This window comes from Oryza brachyantha, chromosome 11, assembly GCF_000231095.2.
Source record: "Oryza brachyantha chromosome 11, ObraRS2, whole genome shotgun sequence".
Lineage (NCBI taxonomy): Eukaryota > Viridiplantae > Streptophyta > Magnoliopsida > Poales > Poaceae > Oryza > Oryza brachyantha.
Window position 1 is genome coordinate 1200622 of NC_023173.2, and position 18958 is coordinate 1219579.

The 18958-nt window shown below is 40.9% G+C and overlaps 3 protein-coding genes across 3 annotated transcripts; 1 reads left to right on the plus strand and 2 right to left on the minus strand.

Annotated features, from left to right (window-relative positions):
- Positions 1-4435: 4435 nt before the first annotated feature.
- On the minus strand, positions 4436-7017 carry LOC102721593 (putative receptor protein kinase ZmPK1). The gene has a single exon (XM_040528759.1). It carries the CDS (start codon positions 7015-7017, stop codon positions 4561-4563), a length of 2457 nt encoding a protein of 818 aa, XP_040384693.1. The 3' UTR covers positions 4436-4560.
- A 913-nt stretch (positions 7018-7930) lies between these two features.
- LOC102710533 (glutamine--fructose-6-phosphate aminotransferase [isomerizing] 2) lies at positions 7931-13219 on the minus strand. Its single transcript, XM_006662644.3, has 11 exons — positions 12828-13219; positions 12137-12309; positions 11488-11599; positions 10963-11102; positions 10165-10326; positions 9538-9865; positions 9143-9393; positions 8951-9065; positions 8596-8851; positions 8353-8521; positions 7931-8231 (listed from the first exon to the last, which is right to left on the minus strand). The coding sequence occupies exons 1-11, from the start codon at positions 13072-13074 to the stop codon at positions 8148-8150; spliced, it is 2037 nt and encodes a 678-aa protein (XP_006662707.2). The 5' UTR covers positions 13075-13219; the 3' UTR covers positions 7931-8147.
- A 2783-nt stretch (positions 13220-16002) lies between these two features.
- On the plus strand, positions 16003-18957 carry LOC102710820 (probable protein S-acyltransferase 1). Its single transcript, XM_006662645.3, has 5 exons — positions 16003-16083; positions 16201-16380; positions 16592-16903; positions 17937-18170; positions 18352-18957. Exons 1-5 carry the CDS (start codon positions 16003-16005, stop codon positions 18934-18936), a joined length of 1392 nt encoding a protein of 463 aa, XP_006662708.2. The 3' UTR covers positions 18937-18957.
- Position 18958: the final 1 nt, after the last annotated feature.

Below are 18958 nucleotides of genomic sequence, written 5' to 3' on the forward strand. Positions count from 1 at the left end.
GGCCGCGGGAGGCTCTAGGCCCGCGCATCCAACTGCCGTTTTATCCGGGATAGAGTCCAGGTTACCTCCTCTGAATATGGCTTGAGCCTGATTTTCCTCTTTGAAACACAAGACCGGGTTTGTCTAGATTTGTTTATGTATCAATGTATATATTTTATATATGTGTCTAAATTTATTAGCACATAAATAAATTTAGATAAGACCAGAAAATCTTAGTGTGCAACAGAAGAAATAGATGATATGTATCTCCCTCAACTATTGGAATATGTTCAGATAAACTCTCTAGGTAGTTTAGACAATGGTTTTAACCGATACGATGTCTAAATGATCAGTTGACCTAGGTAGTACTTGGCGACTTTGCAGGGTTAGTCCACCTGTCTTTTTTTTTCTCTCCTCTACTTCACACACTGGGGGAATGAGAGAGAATGGATCGTACAATTGTTATTGCTTTTGCTTACTATAATACCATGCCATGTAAATGTGACATAGGATGAGCCTACCATGAAAATCACTTGGAAGTTAAATTCCACGAGCATCTATAGTTGAGGGGTGTGTGGGTGTTATACATGGTTTTATGGTTAGGGAAATAAAATCGAATTCGAGCTATAGTTAAGGAGGTGCGAGTAAACTTTTTTTTCTTTGTTTGGTTAACTCTGTTCCACTAAAAAAGTAATTTATCCGAAGTCCATTGGCCTCATAATCATTCTACACCGGAAAAGCTAGTAAATTTCCTCAGTAACACTGCAATCACCATCTTGTTTATCTATTGAAGCTTTGCAAATCCAGATCATCTCAGCCGTTTTCTTGGTAAAACTACAAAGTTCACACATGGAGCCAAAATTCTACAAATTTCAAAACAAAAGATCAATATGTAACGTAGTAATTACTTAATAATGTTATGCGTGCAATATTGTCTTTAATCTTGGTACAACTAAAGCGCCATTTTGCCACAGAGAATGTCACCAACGAGGCAACGGAAGTCATGCATTTAACCAGCTGAAGATAAATATATTATGTGAATATATCTCTTTTCTATTATTATTTGCACCAATGAAATTTACAAGATAAATTATGAAGGTGCAAAAACTCTATTTTTTTTTAATTTCTCGACAACTCCATTGATCAAGCTTGCATCACATGCTACAGTTCCAAGTGATTACTCATAATTTCTTCCGCAGCGGAACACGGTAACCTGCCAAGGAAGAAAAATCTCTTATTTATTGCACAACATAAACATTGGGGAAATATATCAAAAAGTTTAAAACTTAAATAGATACAGTACAAAATAGTATAACTGACCTGCACAATCAGTCCCTCGGTGCAATGGATTGCCGCATACTCTTGCAACATTAACCCACTTTGACAAAGCAATTTTAGTCTTGTCTGTTTCTGTAAACTTGTTACGGATACAATTGACATCTGCACTCCGCACCATTTGGCAACAATGTGAATGTCTCTTTGGGAATTGGTCACCCAAACGGCTTTCTATGTTGTGATAGCATCCATCCTTGTTCATCACAATATCTTTTTCCCTCTCACAACCTTCAGCTTGTAAACTGCTTGGAGAAGAGATGGCTATAATTACTAGGATGCAAAACACTCCTATAACTCTAGCAATAGCCGTCTTCATGTAGTCAATGTTTATACTTAGATGTTTGTTGATCAATATTTGTGTAGGATAGTATGCACCACAAGGTTTCTATATATAGTGGTCATGTCAAGTCTAGTGCGGTCTCTTTTTATTAATTGTTCAACTATTTTGAAATATGGGCCATGTCAAGGTATTAAATGTCAATGTCTGAACTCGTGATATCCCTTTAGCATATCTTGAAGACATGTTCATTTATTAAAACTATTGATGGACTACTTGGATATATTCTCATTTAATATAAATGTATACTATGCTATTTGGATTATTTCTCATTTGTTACTCTACTGCTATACATAACAAGGATTTATAATAATTTATTAATATTAAAACTACATATACAATTAGGGTATACGGTCCAACATGTTGGTTTTTTTACTGGCCCTCTACTGATATAATTAAGGGAGTAGATAATTTCACCATTATCTTTTTAACAGAAAAAGTAAGAAACAAACTAGAGATTATTATACACATTACCATGATGGGTGGTAACAACTTAGATTCTAATTGGGATAAGCTGTTGAGCCCCACCAATGTAAATAAACAAAAGAGAGAGGGCATTAAGGAGAGTTGACAACCAATCCTAAGCTAATTTTTCCAAAAACCTAAAGAGGGCCCAATTGATATCAGCATTGGAAGAGGTTCGTAGCACTATCTCAATAACTATCGTGGATGAAGAAGAACTTCGTTACCTCAACGGTAAACACCAATGACCTCTAGTAGATCAAGTTGTGAACTCATCACCCTATTTCATCTACATAGAAACAAGAAAAGAAGCAAGAAACAAAGCAATCAATTGGCTTCAACGACTTCACAATAAGCTCAGTAGATTAGTAAATTTCTAGAAAGCTAAAAGGTGATCCTATTAGGCTAAGAGTAAGTGTAAATTAAACTCCAACACTGCTAAGTAGCATCTGGGGTGCTTCTAGTACCCCACCCACCAGAGGTCTCATTCCTAGTACCCTCTCAAAGCAGTAAGCATAACATCTTCAATAGAAGGTGTTGACTACCCAAGATGTTTTGAATATAAACAATAAGGATCTAAAGTAACTTGGATTGACTACTGTCTCGATAGTGTTAGCGAGCGATCAAATTTTCGATAGGAAATGCACAAGCAAAACAAAGAAAACTAAGAACATAAGAGTTTTTGGTGCTCTAAAAATCCACATCTTTTTGAATTTGATTCAACTATAAATACACAAAATTAAACTGAAAGTAGTGGCTAGACTAACCTTCTACATGTGTGCACATATGCTCATTCCCATGCCGTGCCATCCACGGCCCTAAGCACATTACACATTCTTTGCATATTCATCACGAGGAGGCTTCATCTCCTCCTTACTAGCACTGGACATGTCAATGCAGACTTATTGAACAGTCTCAATGTTCCTCAATATTTATTTCCAAGTTATTATCAGCCCCATCTTTTTACTTCTGGTTATTCTTATAAACCAAAATTTAAATTTTTAACATTAAATTTACAGTAGATTTTGGGATTTTTTTCATTGTAGTTTATTTTCTCACCTTGGCTCTTAGATCGCTAAGAAGACATATATAAAATTTTTATGTAATAAAATATTTTTCAATTGTAAATATGTCATTTGGTATTTTCCCTGAATAAGCCAAACAATTACCCCCTATGTCTGCAAAGAATTGATGACTTTGTAGAGAGAGTTATGCTTTAAAATATAAAATGCGCATATATGCTAAACGATATAGTATCAGGGTCCCACTACAATATTTGCACATCAAGAAAATATAATTAATTATTCCTAATAGTCCCATCTTGAGTAATATCTCCACTCCTATTTATATGTATTGATAAGGTGTATCACACCAAGTACATTGCGACAAAACATGCAAGCTATTAAATCAGCTATCAATCTAATCTCGGTGGAGTAGGCAGCAATGTGTAATCGTTGGCTAGTTGTGGACTTCTTTTTTAATGTAGACTCTAGTATGGATTGGATGTCTTGTTATTCGATACTCTCCCCTCTGGAAAGGCCGTAAATTCATAGAAGGTAACCCTTTCTCCAAGTATAACTTAGAGATACCAATCATAGAACGGGTGGATAAGACCCTATCATCCCTAAGTTGGATTACAATGTTCTTCCTTACCTGGGAAAGACTTCTTTTATTGTCTATATCTCTATCCAAATTTGAATACCCCATTCCATATAATCTTACATATATAGTGTGGCACTATTTATGTTGTATTTGCATCCACTAAACTCACAACCCACCAGACCACGCCATACTCCCACCTAGACATGCTCCCTAAGAAGCTAGGCACAAATGCAAAGGTTAGACAAAATTATCGTTTATGCAAGAGTTTTTAATCATGTAATGCTTAGGAAATCCATAAAACATCATTATCCAAAAGTACAACCTAGGTTATGGAAACTAAGGACTCCTTTTGAATGCATGATTCTCAAAACACGGGAATAGGAAAAATGTAGGATTGAAGTGTTCTATCAATCCAAATCCTATAGATTGGAGAAATACAGAAAAATCACGTGAATAACCATTTGGATTGAGTTTAGTAAACATGCAGGAATTAGAAGAGAGATAGATATATTTTTATCCAAGAGGTTGGACCTCATATTGAAAATCTTCCAAACTTTCTATGTTTTGAGGCATTCATAAAGAATTTCAAAGGAATTTATAGAAGATCGAGGCATTACTTTGTTCCAAAAGGCAATGTACAAATTTTTCCTATAGGAATCTAATCCTTCAAAATTCTCCCAAAATTCCTATGTTCCAAAGAAGCCCTTAAAGTGGCTATAGAGTACTACTAGCCAATACAAACTCCTAATGTTTCTTGAAAGGGGTCTAAGGTTAAAACTAGTTATCACACATAACAATCAACAAATACATATTGACAATGCATCAGGTGACATACAGGCATAGCCTTAATCTTCAACCGAGATAAGTGCTTGCACAACAGAGTTCATGTTTGGCCGCTTGCTCCTATCTTCCTCCAAGCATGAAACAGCAGTCTTAAGCATCATCTTCACTTGCACATGGTTGAAATCACCCTTCAATCGATAGTCCACAAGATCATCGGTACATCCTCTCTCGTTGGATTCCATCTTCTCACATGTCACCCTAACAACCATCCTGATATCCATCTCGCAAACCTTGATCCCTTGGATCACCCATTCCGAAACCCTAACCCCCTTCACCAGCTCAAGGAGTATCACCCCATAGCTGTACACATCGACCTTCTCCGTGACCGGTAGGTTGGATACCCACTCCGGAGCCATGTACCCTCGTGTCCCTCTGATCCGTGTCAAAGCAGCATCCGATCCATCCCTGTTCAACAGCTTGGACAGCCCAAAATCTGTAATCTTGGGCTCCAAATCATGGTCCAGCAATATGTTCTCTGGCTTCATGTCACAATGAACAATCCATTCTGAACACTCATTGTGAAGGTAAGCCAGCCCTTTGGCCACACCCAGAGCAATCCTGAACCTCTGATTCCAATCAAGAACATCATGATCATCATCAGATCCAACCCTGTGAAACAACTTCTGTGCAAGTGATCCGTTCTCTATGAATTCAGAGACAAGAATCCTGTGCTTGCCTTGAGAGCAGCAACCCCACATCCTGACGAGGTTCATGTGGTAGATCCTTCCGATGACACTCAGCTCTGCTTGGAACTCCTCCTCGCTCTGCCGGCTCACGTTCTTGAGCACCTTCACGGCCACCACCCTCTCGTCGTCGCCGAGGACGCCCTTGTACACGACGCCGGAGCCGCCGCGGCCGATCACGTCGGTGAAGTTGCCGGTGGCCCTCCTGATCTCCGCGTAGGTGTACCTCTGGAAGTGGCTGGTGATCAGCTTGTAGCCTTCTTCGACGGCGTAGACGCGAGATTGCCGGAAAAGTCCTTTGCTTGAGAAGAGCCAGCAGCCGAGGCTGATGACGATGGCCTCGACGACGAGCAGTGCCGACAAGAACCCGTACAGGTATGGCCACACCGCCTTACCCGCGTCACGAGCTGACAGTGAAGCGGAGACCTTGAGGAGAACCTTTCTGTCGCTGTCGCCGGCGGGGGTGCAACCGGCGATGTCTTCTTGGATGGCGAGGCCGCCGCCCTCGTGCTGCCATTGATGCACGTGGAACTCCGGCACGTGGAAGTCGGCCGGGACCTTGATGTACACCGTCCCCGGCAAGCCGGGGAACGTCCTGCCGTTGAAGAGGACGCTCTTGAGGTAGCACTCCATGTGCTCCTTGTACTGGAACGCCACGCACGCGCAGTTCTCGAGGCACTTCTTGCCGCAGTCGTGGAACGGCATGATGCCGCCGTCGTTGAGGTCGTAGCCCCAGAAGTCGCTGTGCGGCAGTGCCACCAGCTTCGTCGGCCGGCTGCACTCGAGCCGGAACGTCGGCCGGCAGCCTCTGCTCCAGTCGCTCGCGTCGACGCGCTCGTGCCCCGGCGCGCAGACGCAGACCGGCGCCGGCGAGTAGAGGCAGACGGCGTTGGCGCCGCACACGCCGTGGATGTTGCACGGGTTGCCGAACGCCATCCACGACACCGACCACGTCCCGGTGGCCTCGTCCAAGCTGTACACCCTGAGGTTGCCGTCCGTGTCCAGCGTCAGCCGCCTCCTGACGCCGGCGGCGCCGAGGTCGGCGGCCTCGAAGTTGGTGCCGTCGCTGGAGAGGAACTGGCCGAGCGCGTCCATGGCGGCCGAGCGCGAGAAGTTGTAGATCTTGCGGTTGTTCTGCCAGTAGCTGAAGTAAGGGTTGGGCCAGTAGATGCTGGAGAAGTTGCCGTTGTCGTAGAAGAGGGAGAGCATGGCGTAGTCACTGAACCCCAGCCGGTAGTAGCCGGCGGAGAGCAGCCGGTCGCGCGACACCAGCAGCGTCGCCGCCGTCAGCCGCTGCGTCGGGAGCAGCGTGTCGGTGGGGTAGTCGAAGCTCTGCCACAGCGCGTTGCCAGCGGCGTCCTCGAGCACCAGGTTGCCGGAGTCGCGGAGCCTGGCGCGCGAGGCCGTCGTCCGGCCGATGCCGGCGGTGGAGTTCCAGACCACCTCGCCGCCGTAGTCGGTGAGGACGAGCGCGCCGCGGCGCGCGTCGAGCGTGACGCGCGCGCCACTGCTGTGCACGGGGCGCGCCCTCGCCGCGGTCCAGACGACGGCGCGGTCGGCGGCGCGCGCGAACCAGACGGAGAAGGTGAAGACGGTGGGCGACGCATTGTAGAAGCCCGCGGCGAACGTGCCGTCCGGCGAGCGCAGGACGTCGTCGGCGTGGTCCTCGACGGCGATCGAGGCGGCCCGGGCGAGCCAGTCACGCGCCGCGTCGACGCGCCATGGACATGGAAGCGTGACCACAAACAGCAGGAAGGCTACAAGGCGAGAGGTCATGGCACATCGATGAGGATGTTGATTTAGACTGAGGTTAGGATGTTGATTTGGACTGTTAATTTGTCACAAGTCAAGTCAAGAGCTTTGTTGGTTCCATTTTAGAGCACCAGTGGCTGTCATAATTCATAAATAAACTAAGACAAGATGGAATTCATTAGCTGTAAGCATGGTAATAAACTAGCATTAGTGAAAGCGATTTGACTTAGATCTGAGCATTGTATATGCATAACGAGGTGTCGATGCACGTTGCGGCCCATGGAGTTTGTGCATCTCTGAACTACGGAATTGTGTCTCTCTGCTTGTTCTAAGTCTAAATTTAAATTTTCAGCTTTACATTTAGAATTAATTATAGGGTTTTTTTATTATAGTTTATTTTTTAATCTTTACTTTTAGATAGCTAAGAATACATATATAAAAATTTTATTTACAAATTATTTTTCGTTTACATATATATCTCAGCTTCAACTTAAAGAAAGCTGATGCTTCTTAGTTCACAATTCCACACCACTAATCTCAGCTTCAGCTTAAAGAAAGCTGATGCTTCTTAGTTCACAGTTTCACACCACTAATCTGGACCAAGATTGGTTAGCAAAGATGTTTGTATCATACCAGCAGCTGTGCAGTGTCCAATGCTGGATGAGCTGAGCAGCCACTAATAAAAGGTTTGGTAGTCTTGTCAGTTAAATTTGCAAAAAATGAGCTTTCAGTCAACCCTTAGTTTGATGATCTGTAGATTCTGTACCGCTGGCTTTGTAAACAAGTCATCCACTGTTTTGTAATGCATGATAAAAAAGAGGTTTCTTGAGGAAGAGCATTCCTCGGCCATCAGCCAATGGAGTTCCATGTAGTTCAGGGTTGGGACACCTCATAGATTTTTAAGTGAGTCAACGCATCAACGGTCAAGACAAATACACATGAAAAATGTGAGGTGAGGGTTATCAACAATACTGTGATGCTTGCCACCTCAAGAATATCAGTTATCTAAAAACAATTACATAACGGCGAAATGGCTATAAGCAATAACATTGTTGGAACAGTAGTTACACAACCTATTCTCTATAGGATTTGATACAGCGTCTGATCTCTATATGATCTGATAGAACTTCTGACCGTCTAAGATAACCCCCTACTCATTGAGTAGTCACGCTCTTTGCCAGATTCCTTGGTTGATCAACATCGAAACCTCGAAGAACTGTGAGATGGTATGAGAGCAGCTGAAGCCACAAACAACAACAAACTCAGTAAATGAAGTTGCCACAAAAATGACACTAGTATAACGCTAATAAAAGTCCTGAAATTTGATGAAACTGAACAGTTCAAAGCATATGGGCAAACCTGTAATGGAATAATGTTGATCACTGGTTGGAGACAGTCAGCAACCTCTGGAACTTCAATAACCCTGCAAGATCCACTAGGACAAACTGCAGATGTGTCTCCCTTCGAGCATAGCACTATCAGACGCCCCTTGCGAGAAAGGAGCTGCTGAATCACTGACTGTTGCTTGCTGCAAGAGGTGAAATAGTTCAGAGAAGCTTCTTGAGAAATGGAAAATGAACATGCCCTGTCCTAAGCGCTTACCTGAAGCACGCATCACGTGTTGCGATCACAATGATAGGAAGGTTTTCATCCACTAGTGCAAGTGGTCCATGCTTCATTTCACCAGCAAGCATGCCTTCACTGTGCATCAGTGCAACCTCCTTAACTTTAAGAGCACCCTCTAAGGCAGTGGCATAGTTATAACCTCTGCCAAACACGAGGAGTGACTCTGAATCGATCAAGGAAGAGGCAAGTTCCTTCATCTCAGAATCAAGTTTTAGAACTTCACTGACATTGCCTGTGTAGTAAAACAGACACATTTAGAAAATGTCATTCTAAATCTACTATTTACTAGACTAAATAATGCACAGCGGAATGCTGATCCAACGCAACATACTTGGAAGACTGGAAAGACCACTGATGATTGTTTGACGTCTAGCTTGGGTGGATATTTGATCAGATCCAACAGCCAAGGCCAACATCACCATGACTACTATTTGACTTGTATATGCCTGCAAGATAGGAGATACTGTTAGGAATCAAGATGACCAAATAAGCGGTTGTAACATGAGAATATACAGAAATATACCTTCGTACTAGCAACACCGATCTCACAACCAGCATTGATGTGAACTCCGCAATGTGTTCTTCTTGACAATGTGCTTCCTACTGTGTTTGTTATGCCAACACAAAGTGCTCCATTTTCTAGTGCATAATCAAGAGCAAGGAGGGTATCTGCTGTCTCCCCTGACTGGCTAACGAAAACCGCAGTGTCTTCTCTGTAAATAGGACCTTGTCTGTCCAGCAAGTCACTTGCAACCTCCATAGTCACAGGAATACCTATTGTCCAAATAATGCAAGGAATAAAGACTTATGCTAAGACAGGTAGCAAAATACATATTATCACTGTCTCACGAATGATGATGTCCACAATTTTTACGTAAGCATTAAGGAGATGAAGTTGAATTAATCAAGTTAACATACCGGTTAGTTCCTCCACAATAGGTCTTGCAGCTAAGGCAGCATTGTAGCTTGTACCACAGCCAATGAAAACTACCCTTCTACTGCGCCTAATAGTTTTGAGGTACTCCTTTTCCTTTAATCCTCCTAAAAGAACTCCACTGTCCTTCAATCTACCCCTCATAGTTGTTGTTAATGAATGTGGCTGTTCATGGATTTCCTTCTGCATGAAGTGGTCATAACTTCCTTTCTTTATTTGCTCAACTTCCATCTCAAGGACAGACAATGCTCTTTGTACAGATGCTGGCTTTTCTTTGTCATGGCCAAACTTAAGGATAGACACACTGCCATCCTGCAATGGCCAAATTGTTAGAACTTGCAATAGGCATCAAGTGTAAGACCAAGGACAGTCGAAGAAACAGGATAACTGCTCGACATAGCATGTCTCCATATTATTTGGAGTAAACAGAAAAGGTAGTGACATGAAAAAAGTACAATTGTCAAATGAGCAGGAAAGGATGGTACTGATGATAATTAAATAACTTTAGGTCTAGAAAAGAGATATTATCCCCATTAGATCTCTGATTGTAGAAATAAAAGCAGAATGGAACAGGAAATGCAGGTGAAGTAACAGACAAAGCTGAACCATACCTTAATATGAACAATTTCATTATCTTCAATAACCAAATAGTTCTTGGTATGCTCTACAATAGCACATAAATCACTGGAGAAGAATAGTTCTTTGGGTTTCCCATTTGCTGTCAGAGTTTTGACATCATGAAATGGTTTCCCACTGTTTTCACCACTTAATTCCTGAAAGTAGAGACAACAGTAACAAATGACTTTGATAAAAAAAAAGTAATAAAATGACATAAAGTGTTCCAACTCAACTTTAGTGGAACCATAGTAGCTGTATGATTGTGCCAAAAAGATTACACAAAAGGCAACTTAATCAAACTAACTTCGATATACAGAGTTGTGTAATCTTCAAGCAAATTACTGCATAGTTCATCAAGTTTGCATTGTATGGCAAAAAACATGTGGTAGTTAACTAGACCCAGTAGTTCCTAGTAACGTTGAGTATTTGAGTGTCGATCTTATCACAAGTTCCCTTCCAAGAGAAAACAACATGGTAAAAATGGTACTTGTACCCTATAAAGCCTATTGACAAGCCTATAGTTGTAAGAAAGATGCACTTTATGTTTTCTATTCTGCTGCTTTTCCCTGATAAAAGTTTGAGGCAGATGGTAATAAGAATGGTGCTGAGACAGAGTGTAAGTTAAGTTTAGATGTTAAGGGTAGTAACACTAAATAACAGAAAGGCTTGAACAGCAAAAGATGTAGGTCAAGAGTATAATGTATATAACTCTCGCATATAATAAATTCAGTGTTTTACTATGCTCAATTAGAACTTATTCAATGGTCTGAAACAAATAAGGATGCACTTACATTAACACCAAGTATCAATGTGCTGCCTCGTTTACATGCAATCAGTTCATTGGGGTAGTGTGGGCTTTTAAAGATAAGTGCATAGGCTCCTTCAAGCTGCCTCATGACTTCCATAACAACTTGGCTAAATGTGACATCACCTGAGAAAATAATTAAAAATTGCCTTAACTAAAACAATTACAGTATGACAAACATCTCTAAAATCTGGTTAACAATTTTCCATTTTGTAATGCCACTATCAGTAGGAATTATCCTCCCATGTTAAGAGTAATGTATTACCATAATAGAAAGTTCTCAGGCTCTCAGCGCGAAAAGCATAACAGATATTTATTACGTCATCTAGTTCTTAGGTGGAAAAAATAGTTTTCATTTATTTCAACATAGACCATAGGATAATGCCTGCCAAAGAAATAGTAATATAACTAGAAAACAAAAGGTTCATGAAAAGATCAGGCAGTATAGTACATCTTTTCTGTTATCAGTTGTTTCATGACAATAAAATAACATCTTAAAGAATATGTATACCTTCTTCATCATGGGCCTTATCAAAAACAAACTTTGCTAACTTAGGGATGACTTCTGTATCGGTATCAGACTCAAAGGTAAACCCATGCCGAATTAGTGTCTCTTTCAGAACCTGGGCAGATACAACAGAAAAACAGAGTTATCATAGAAATTTCCCTGATTACATGATTATCATATGATGCCATATTAATTTGAGATGGTAACATGGGGTTGCACATGATACATGAATTCAAGTTTTAGATGGTTCGCTGATTCATAAATATCTAGTAAACTTATTATCTTTCAAAATGTGAATTCAGTATATTGTCATTTGCCACTTCCATAAAGATAAGATTTTTTTTGCACTATGGCAAAAATAATCTATCAAAATGCGATAGGACTTACTGATATCCTAGTTGCTAGATAATCTACTTCAATCCTTTAATTTTCAATTACAAGCATGTGAACTTTGAAGAAGCAGATTCTTTTTTAATAAAAATAGTGACGCAGATAAGGAGATTGGAGACAGCCCATGTGGAGAACCATGTTGGCCACTAGCATAAATCCACCACATAGTTGCAATAATGCATGTGCATTCCCCAGCTGTAAAGATAATGTGGGACAAATACTATACAAGAATTCTATGAGAAGAACAAAGTAAAATAAAAACCTCATAGTTTGTGATGATGCCATTGTGGACGACCAAGAACTCATCGCCTGCGCCAGAAGATTGGGGGTGGCTGTTCCTTGGGGCAGGCACACCGTGCGTGGCCCATCTGGTGTGGGCAATTCCAGCATGCACATTGAAGGCAGTGTCCAGGTTCACATCCTTCTCATCAACCTCTGAAAAGTAGACAAATTTCCAACATGACGGGAGTAAGTTTTAGCTCCTGTGCTTAAATTAAAGACAACATGTACCACAAGAGTAACAGAATTGTAGCAGGAACTTGCATACACTATGAATCAGCAAGGAACTTCAACTCTTCTCGTGCTAAATTACATAAACTGCAGGTAAATAGCATAAAACCCAAGAGGATTTAGACTTGATCCGAATGGATCAAATTCTACTACCTTTTTCAGAGATCCAGAATTTTGGGAGTAAAGTGATGCCAATATCAAAAATGAAAAGTGTGAGTAAATAACTTCCCTCCCAAGGATCACCAACTCCAAAACCGCTACACGACATGAACATATTCCCCAAAATGTGATATCAATCCCGGTCAAAATCCAAGCTTTTTACCAAGTGAGGCAGCCAGGCCAAACCACAGAACATAAAAAAACCGTGCCTTTCCACCAGAAACCGTCATAAGAACCCAAAATTCAATCGAGTTACAGCACAGTCAGGACCGAAGAGAACTCACCGGAGTAGACGGATCGCACGAGGTTCTCGATCTTGCCCTCCTGGCGGAACACCAGCGGGGCCGCCCCGGCGTACGCCGGCGCCGCCGCAGAAGAGCCACAGGCCGACGTAGCGTCAGCATCTAGGGCGATGCCGGAGGAGTCGTAGCCGCGGTACTCGAGGCGGCGGAGGCCATTGAAGAGGACCTCGAGGATGTACCGGCGCTCCCGCGACACATTGTAGTTGAGGTAGGCGAAGATCCCGCACATCCCTGCCGCGCGGGGATTCTAGAAGCTTCGCGAGGGCTCTGAGTTCGGAGAGAGGAAGCGCGCGAGAGGAGAGGACGCGGTTACGACGAGGCGGCGGCGGCGGCGGGAGAGTCGCCGGCCGGAAGAAGAGAAGGGGCAAGACCGCGTCCCGTATTCTCGACTCCAACTCCAAATCCAAATTTTTTTATATATAGCGATGGAATACAAGTTGTTGATTTACCATTGACGGTCAGTAGCCGCAGGATTTGGATCGGATGGATACTATAGCGTACAGCTATTTATGACACCATCGAGTCATGAGATACACACAGTTGAATAATCCTATCTAAGTCTCTAAACAGAAAATATATGTATCTGACTATTACTCATTGTTGTCACTCGTCACTACCACGTGCCTATGTTACACGTGATTGTATATATTTATATCACATATGTCGAGTTTAGGGTTAAATGTATCTCTAGTGAGATTTTTTATAAACGTATAATTTCAATATTTATCTTTAAAACAACTACTCACGAAACATGTTTTCAAAATTTGCTCACGCCAACCAGAATAACATGGCAAAAGTTAATCAGTCGGCGAAACATAGGTGACCAACATTGCTATGCTAAAACCGTGTTATATTGTTATGCCATATGTGATGATCTATTTTTAAACTATATTTCTTCAATGGCAGAAAGATTTTATCCTTAACTATTGCCTTGTCACATGGAGAATTTATTTTTAAATTAATTAGCGTATTGAAGTTTAAAAAAGGACGTGACAGGTTTGTTCGAGTTTAAGAAAGTGGTTAACAAACACCCTGGGATTTAAGAAAAATGAAATATTTTTTGGCGTTTGGTTGTCTGCTGATATGAGTGAGACGGGAAAATGAAGTCTTTTGAGATAGCATTGAAAGGATGCATTTAATAAAAAAAATCTTTAGCCTCCGGGGTACTAGGACCATACTAAAATCTAAACATGACCGATGGTTGAGTCGGAATAAACAGAATCAACAATCTTGATGACTCGGTTTAGCTCAAAGACTGTCATTGCAATTAAAACAGAAAAAAAAGCTAGTCAATCGATCGCTTTTTTAACTGATGAACCCGTGGAGATTTTGTAGAATCAAACCAATTTATAATTTATCGTACGGCATTATAAATTTATTAGGTTACTTCTCTATATTTATTATTTATATTACGAATACAATGTAATAATAGATATATTAATTTATTTATTTATGGTTCTTATATTAAAAAAATTCAAATTAAATATAATATTATAATAAATAAAATACCAGTGATTCGACCCGTTAAACCAACTGCCAGATAGCGGATCACCTCGGTCCGGTTTCTTAGTATGACTGTTACAAGTAGGTAATTAAGGAATAGATATTTATACATAGGTGATTAAGGAATAGATATCTATACATAGGTGATTACGTGAATGAAAGCCGGCCGGGCGGCCACGTCAAGTTGGAGAAACCAGGCCAAAGTCAAAGTGTCAAACTAGAAGTAGAAATTGCATGGCAATCTCAATCCGGTCAGCGAAGAGCAGCTAGCTAGTCTTCTTTCTCCTCTCTCTCTCTCTCTATCACTATCCAGTATCCAGTTTCCACGAAAGAAACTACTCCATGTTTCTGATCCTTTTCTCTTCCCTTTGCTTCCTGTGTACTAATGACCAAGATAAATTGCACGTGACGAGGTTATGTGTTTAATCGAGTAGTAGTATATTCAAATGTAAAATGTACAATTTACATGTCACTCTCTTCGTTGGTATGTTTTGATCGTAACTAAATTTATTATAGATCAATAAATATTTTTTATATATATATATATATATATATATATATATATATATATATATATTCAATAGCATCTTTATGGCCAGGAAGAACCAAATCATTTTATGCTATGAAATGGAATTTTTATTTCTCAACACTAGCACACGGCAAGTTTTAAAACAAGCACACATATATGACAAAACAATAGTTATCGCTGTATTGATATTGCTCCAATTTCCTTCCAGCAAAAAAAAAACACCCTATAAGAATAAGCCAAAATTTAAGTTTTTAAATTTAAATTTAGAGTTAATTTTAGATTCTTTTAACAAATTTTATATTTTAGCATTTTCTTTCAAATCGCTAAAAATATGTATATAATTTTTTTACTTAAAAAATATTCTTTATTTGTAAATATATCATTGAAAAAACCAAACAACCACCCCAAAAATCTTTCCTAGTAGATTTGAGTCAAGCACATTCTTGGACGATTACAACATTCTTCTTGCCCCGTCTTACATGGAGCAGCCCCATTCTCGTGGACCGGCCACAGCTTTGCACAATGAACTGAGATTATACTAGCTAGAAATCATCATGTATACAGTAGATTGAATTAGTGATAAACTTGGCAGCAGAGACGACTTTGCAAAGGTTACCTGCGATGGGACGGGGAGTAGTTCTACCACCCGAAGCAGCAGACAGGCTTAAGCACATTTTACAACAGTCACAAATACCATCATGGTTCTCAATATAAAATCAGCGTTAAGCTGGCTTTGGTTTCAAAAAAAAAAAAACATCATGGAAGCACATTTGCAAAATGTGCACTGAACATACCATCATGTTGGAGGCGCCGCCCAAACCCAGTCCTCCGCTCTTATCATATATCTGTCCGCACCTATCAATTCAACATTTGTCTATGCTAGCTGCTCCTAACCATTTGGCCTGTCCATCTCTAACGCCTGCCTCCAAAACAAGACAAGTACGCTCCTGCCGACGGCAACAACAATGCATTTGTTATAGAAAACGAGAACTGGGCATCGATCTCACCTATGCCACACGCATATATACTGGCACATGCAGCCAGACAAGAGATTTTTTGCTCACCATTCATCCCAGCCTCCATGAAAGCAGCAGCCAGGAGCAGGAGGACATGATGCCATGAATCATGATCATGGCGTCGTCGCATGAACCACCGGAGCTGCAAGCCAAGCCCAACAGACTCTACCAAGTCTGGAAGGGAAATAACGTACGTATTACATACCTCTTCTAATCTTTCTTGCTCCATGGATTCACCCTTCAATAGACATGAGACTTCTTCAGTTTCATAACAGACATGTCGACCGATTTTCCTTTGTTTTTGCAGATATTCTTGTGCGGTGGACGCCTTATCTTCGGCCCCGATGCAGCCTCCCTTCTGCTCTCCATATTCCTCATCCTCGGCCCAACCATCATCTTCTGCTACCAGATGCAGTCCACAATTCACCGCTCTCAACAACACATGCGCCGAGCTGCACAGCTTACAGTCATCATCACAACAGCAGCGGTGAGTGAATACTCAAATCTATTAGAGGTTGCTTCTGCACATTTAATTTTGATTGTAAACCCTTCCTACAATCACATACACCAACAATCAATCAGCATTGGAAATAACAACGATTTTGCCTTAATATCTGAAACTGAAATCAATGAACCAATCAGGGGTTCAAGATTCCACAAGTATAATTTCCACTATACCAATTTCACCTCAAATGCAGGACCTCTTCTTTCTCCTCATGACATCGGCTAGGGACCCAGGGATTGTGCCCAGGAACACAAGAGCACCAATTGAAGCAGATGAATTTCTTGCCTCAACCACACCATCAATGGAGTGGAGCAGCGGGAGAACTCCAAGGATGAGGTTCCATCGTGCAAAGGATGTCACTGTCAATGGCTTCACGGTGAAGGTGAAGTTCTGTGAAACCTGCCTAAGGTACCGCCCACCAAGATCCTCACATTGCTCCATCTGCAACAACTGTGTTGAAAAGTTTGATCACCACTGCCCATGGGTTGGCCAGTGCATTGGACTTGTAAGTAAACATTCGACTATGCAGTAATTAGTTTAGTCTCAGCATGTAATGCAATGTCCAGTCCCAATACTTTTATTAGTCATCTTGTAGAGCATAACCAAGCTATATGCAATGAATTTCTATTAAAGAAGAGTTTTACTCTTATCATTTCTTTTGTACCGCGAGGTACCAGTATCTCGAAGTACTAATATCCCCACTCGTGCTATCCACCATACGATCAAGCCGGTACCTTGAGGTACAATGCAATCGTAACCGTTCGATCTATCATCACGAACAGTCAGAATTTTAGTATTAACTTGATCATGAGGTGGATAGCACGAGTGACGATTTTAGCACCTCGTGGTACTAGTACCTCGCGGTATAAAAGGAAAGATTGGAGTAAAGCTGATCATTAAAGAAAGCTTTATGGAATGGATGAATTTACTCTCAAGTTTCGATAAGATGCTGGTATGTGCTGATAAAGTAGTTCCCTGCCAACGGTTGATAGCCAGTCGAATTCCCTTCAGTCATCTCAAGCATTTGACTATTTATTAGTCATTCATAAAACTATAGAGCTTGCCGACTTGAATTTGAGAGATTGTAACTTTACTTTTAGCTTACAAAGCTCCTAAACCATCTAAGTTGAATTACACCAGGCTCAATGGCAGCTTTCCTTTTGTTACAAAATCACCAAGAATGAGTTGATAACTTGTTCCTCTATTCGACTAATGTACAGATAAGGTTAGGTACCTATGAGAACAGAACAACGAAATTTTCAGAGCAAGACCTAAACTATACCTAACATACACTTTTTAGGCATCAGGCACAAATTTCTATTACAATTCCACAATTAATTCAGTGAATATAAGACCAAGGAATAACTTCATATGAAGGAGCAGATTAACCGAGAACTAATAATCCTCTGAATTCTGTATTTCAGCAACCACAAATCTCTTATACAGAAATGCATGATCAATCATTGTTGTGTACTCGGATGGTTTCCACTTTCCTACCATCTTATCAAAAATCATGATATTTTCTTTTTCTCTTGCAGAGGAACTACCGCTACTTCTTTCTGTTCGTAGCAACATCGACTTTCCTGTGCATATTCGTTTTCATCTTTTCATGGATCAACGTATATTATGAAAGTGGAGACAATGGTGGATCCATCTGGAAGGCCTTGCGCAAGGAAACATACTCGTTTGTGCTAATTATATATACTTTCCTTGTTGTATGGTTTGTTGGTGGCCTCACAGTATTTCATCTTTATCTGATCAGTACTAATCAGGTGAATTTACTTCCTTCTTTAGATATTATAGAAACTTGCTAAGTTACTGGTTCTATTTTACCAGAATTGAGTAAATGCATTTTAATGAGTATAGTAGAGAGTATAAGAGTTTGATATAGTTCTGATGACTTCACGGTGTTTAATGAATGTCTAACTGAAGATCCAACTGCAAACACTGCAGACAACATACGAAAACTTCAGATACCGTTATGACAAGAAGGACAACCCCTACCGAAAGAGCATTGCAGCAAACTTTGTAGAAGTGTTCTTCACGAAGATTCCTCCACCGCAGAGCAACTTCCGTTCATGGATAGGTGAGGGCGCACTGGAAGCTGGATTTTATACACCATATATTGCACTAGATTTGACTAGCCCAAGGGAAAAGATTGATGTAGAGATGGGAAGCAAGGAAATACTCGTTGGAGGTATGCAGATTCCAACTGTAATTCAGAACATAGACTATGGTTGCTTTGAAGATAATCCAGATGACAGGAACCGGAATGAAGACAATAGGATTTCACCTTTTTCTTCAACTTGGGCACAACAAACCAATGAAGGTGCTGGAACATCTAGAATAGCTACCGGAGAATATAATAACGAAATAAGCAATGATGATGGTGAGGAAATAATTAGTTCAAATACAAGTTCAGCACAAACATCACAAGAAGCTAATGCAGCATCTGAGGATGAAAGCGATGAGAATGATGCTGGAAAAGTTAATATCTCAGATGGAAGTTATACCAAAAATGTGGGGGATGTGAGCTAATAGCTCTGTATTACTCATCAAA

What these genes read in the sequence shown, in the direction of transcription:
- LOC102710820 (XM_006662645.3), top strand. Translation starts at nt 16,003, where the DNA reads ATGATCATGGCGTCGTCGCATGAACCACCGGAGCTGCAAGCCAAGCCC. An exon ending in AAGTCTGGAAGGGAAATAAC is followed by an intron (nt 16,084 to 16,200) that starts GTACGTATTACA and finishes TTGTTTTTGCAG; the next exon opens with ATATTCTTGTGCGGTGGACG. An exon ending in TTGGCCAGTGCATTGGACTT is followed by an intron (nt 16,904 to 17,936) that starts GTAAGTAAACAT and finishes TTTCTCTTGCAG; the next exon opens with AGGAACTACCGCTACTTCTT.
- LOC102721593 (XM_040528759.1), bottom strand. Translation starts at nt 7,017, where the DNA reads ATGACCTCTCGCCTTGTAGCCTTCCTGCTGTTTGTGGTCACGCTTCCA.
- LOC102710533 (XM_006662644.3), bottom strand. Translation starts at nt 13,074, where the DNA reads ATGTGCGGGATCTTCGCCTACCTCAACTACAATGTGTCGCGGGAGCGC. An exon ending in TCGGTGTTGCTAGTACGAAG is followed by an intron (nt 9,066 to 9,142) that starts GTATATTTCTGT and finishes CCTATCTTGCAG; the next exon opens with GCATATACAAGTCAAATAGT. An exon ending in TGGTCTTTCCAGTCTTCCAA is followed by an intron (nt 8,852 to 8,950) that starts GTATGTTGCGTT and finishes TTTACTACACAG; the next exon opens with GCAATGTCAGTGAAGTTCTA.